Here is a 1,836-nt window from a genome sequence, read left to right as displayed (position 1 = left end):
TCATCTGCACCCAGCTTGGTGTCATCTGCAATGAGTGCTATGTGTCCATTGATTCTTGCTACTGTTTTTCTTCTGTCTTGTTTTTCTTGCCTTGGGGCTATCACACTCTTATGACTCTGTTTCCTCCCTTCAGAAACTGAAAGAAGTAGCCTTCCCCAGAGCTGAAGAGCTCAAGGAGGAGCTATTAAAGAGGTACGCCAAGGACTATGCTAAGTACAAGGAGCAGAAGGTGAGTGAGAGGAGACTGGAGGCCCGTGCTCCCCAGGAGACCCTCAGCCACAGAGGGGTTGGAAGAGGGCAGGTCTCCAGGGCTCCCTGGGTGCTCTGAAATGTGAGGTCTGGGTAGCCCCAGCTTGCAGGGTCCAGTCTTGTCACCTGCAGCACAGGACTGTCTCGATCATGTCTCTGCTGCCAAGGTGACAGCAGAGTAGGTGAACCTGGCATAGGCGTCCCTGCATCTCTTTCCATTGTGCATCCTGGAGGCAGTCTGAGCTGGGACTGTTGTTTGGTTGTTTTTTTCTCTTTATCCCAACACGAGGTCTAGGTCTTATGATCCAGAAACTCAACAGATGACTAGTAACAGCATGGACAAGGATCTGGGTTTCTGTGGGCAAAGCAGAACACTCTGCAGTCAGTTTTGCTGTGGACAAGTGTGATTTTTAGAGATAGGATAGAGGGAAATCAACTTGGAATTATATTTCGGTGGAAGAGGGAGGGTAAGGCTACAGTTTTACTGCCTTGGTCTAGCTGGCTCTCCTGATGGAAGTGTGGATCTCTGTTTTGCAAGCTGAAGCTTCCTTGCAGGGAGTGCTGTCTTACTGGTTACCTTTTGCAGAACCTTTAGAAGTAGTCTGGGATTGCTGAGGGTCTGCAGCGCACAGGCTTTGTATTCTGCCTTGGGCTAGTGTTCCCCTGTCTCCTGATGTCCCTTGGTGTATTTCTCCTTGCAGAAGGAGGAGGAAGAAGAATTTGCACGCAATTTGGCTTTGCAGCAGCAGCTAGAAGAGGAGAGAAATCGGGTAGCCCTGATGAAGCAGCAGCAGGCAGAGCAAGAGCAGTTTCATGCCTTCGAGGAGATGATTCGACGACAGGAGCTGGAGAAGGAACGTCTAAGGATAGTACAGGAATTTGGAAAGCCAGAGCAGAGTCCCGAGTCTCTGGACGGACCCCTCATCCCTGGCGTGGAAAAGCCCCCAACTGATTTAATCCCAAAGGTTCCTGTCTCTCCAGTTCACCCTGCAAGTCCGTCAGCGGGGACTGTCTCATCCAAACCTCCTGTTGTGGACAGATCTTTGAAACCTAGTGCTTTGGGGAGCACGGAAAACAGTTAGTACCCCTCAGTGCACCCTTCTTCCTTGCTGGGGCTGAGCCAAACATGGCTGAGGCGCTGATTTGTCTGGGAGGCTCTTGGAAGTATCTGATCATGGCTCCACCCCTTCTGGGAGTTTGGCCTTCCAAGTCACTGGATGTTCTCCCTGTTTGTTGCCCGGTAAAGATTTGCAGGGCTGGGGAGAACTGTCTCCTCTCAGGAACTGGTCACCACACTTCTCCAGCCCAGTCTCTTCGCTGATCTAGAGTCTACAGCCAATTTGGCTGACTTAGATCCAAATACTTGTTGGAGATTGGGGTTTAGTTCCTGGCTAGGTGGACCAAATTCTCCTGACCAGATTCGCCTCTTTTGCCAAATATGGCTCCAAAATACTGATGCGGACGTTTCCAAATGACTGGTTCTTGACCAGTGACACATCTTACTTTAAATGACATTTTGTAAATGTGTGGTTTCATTTTTTGTTAAGAAAATACTAGGGTTTTGACACACTGCTAAAAGTGTCTTTC

At 49.5% G+C, this 1,836-nt stretch overlaps 1 protein-coding gene across 1 annotated transcript in view; it reads left to right on the top strand.

The window, feature by feature from the left end:
- Nucleotides 1–109: 109 nt before the first annotated feature.
- STAMBP (STAM binding protein) overlaps nucleotides 110–1,836 on the top strand; it is a gene marked incomplete at its 5' end in the record, with an annotated part of 5,618 nt that continues 3,891 nt past the window's right edge. Inside the window, 2 exons of the mRNA XM_010294118.1 lie at nucleotides 110–229; nucleotides 951–1,326. Coding sequence (XP_010292420.1) covers nucleotides 110–229; nucleotides 951–1,326 — 496 coding nt within the window. The remainder of the gene's footprint in view (nucleotides 230–950; nucleotides 1,327–1,836) is intronic.

Source organism: Phaethon lepturus, unplaced genomic scaffold, assembly GCF_000687285.1.
Source record: "Phaethon lepturus isolate BGI_N335 unplaced genomic scaffold, ASM68728v1 scaffold34809, whole genome shotgun sequence".
NCBI lineage: Eukaryota > Metazoa > Chordata > Aves > Phaethontiformes > Phaethontidae > Phaethon > Phaethon lepturus.
This window is presented reverse-complemented; position numbering and strand designations above follow the sequence as displayed.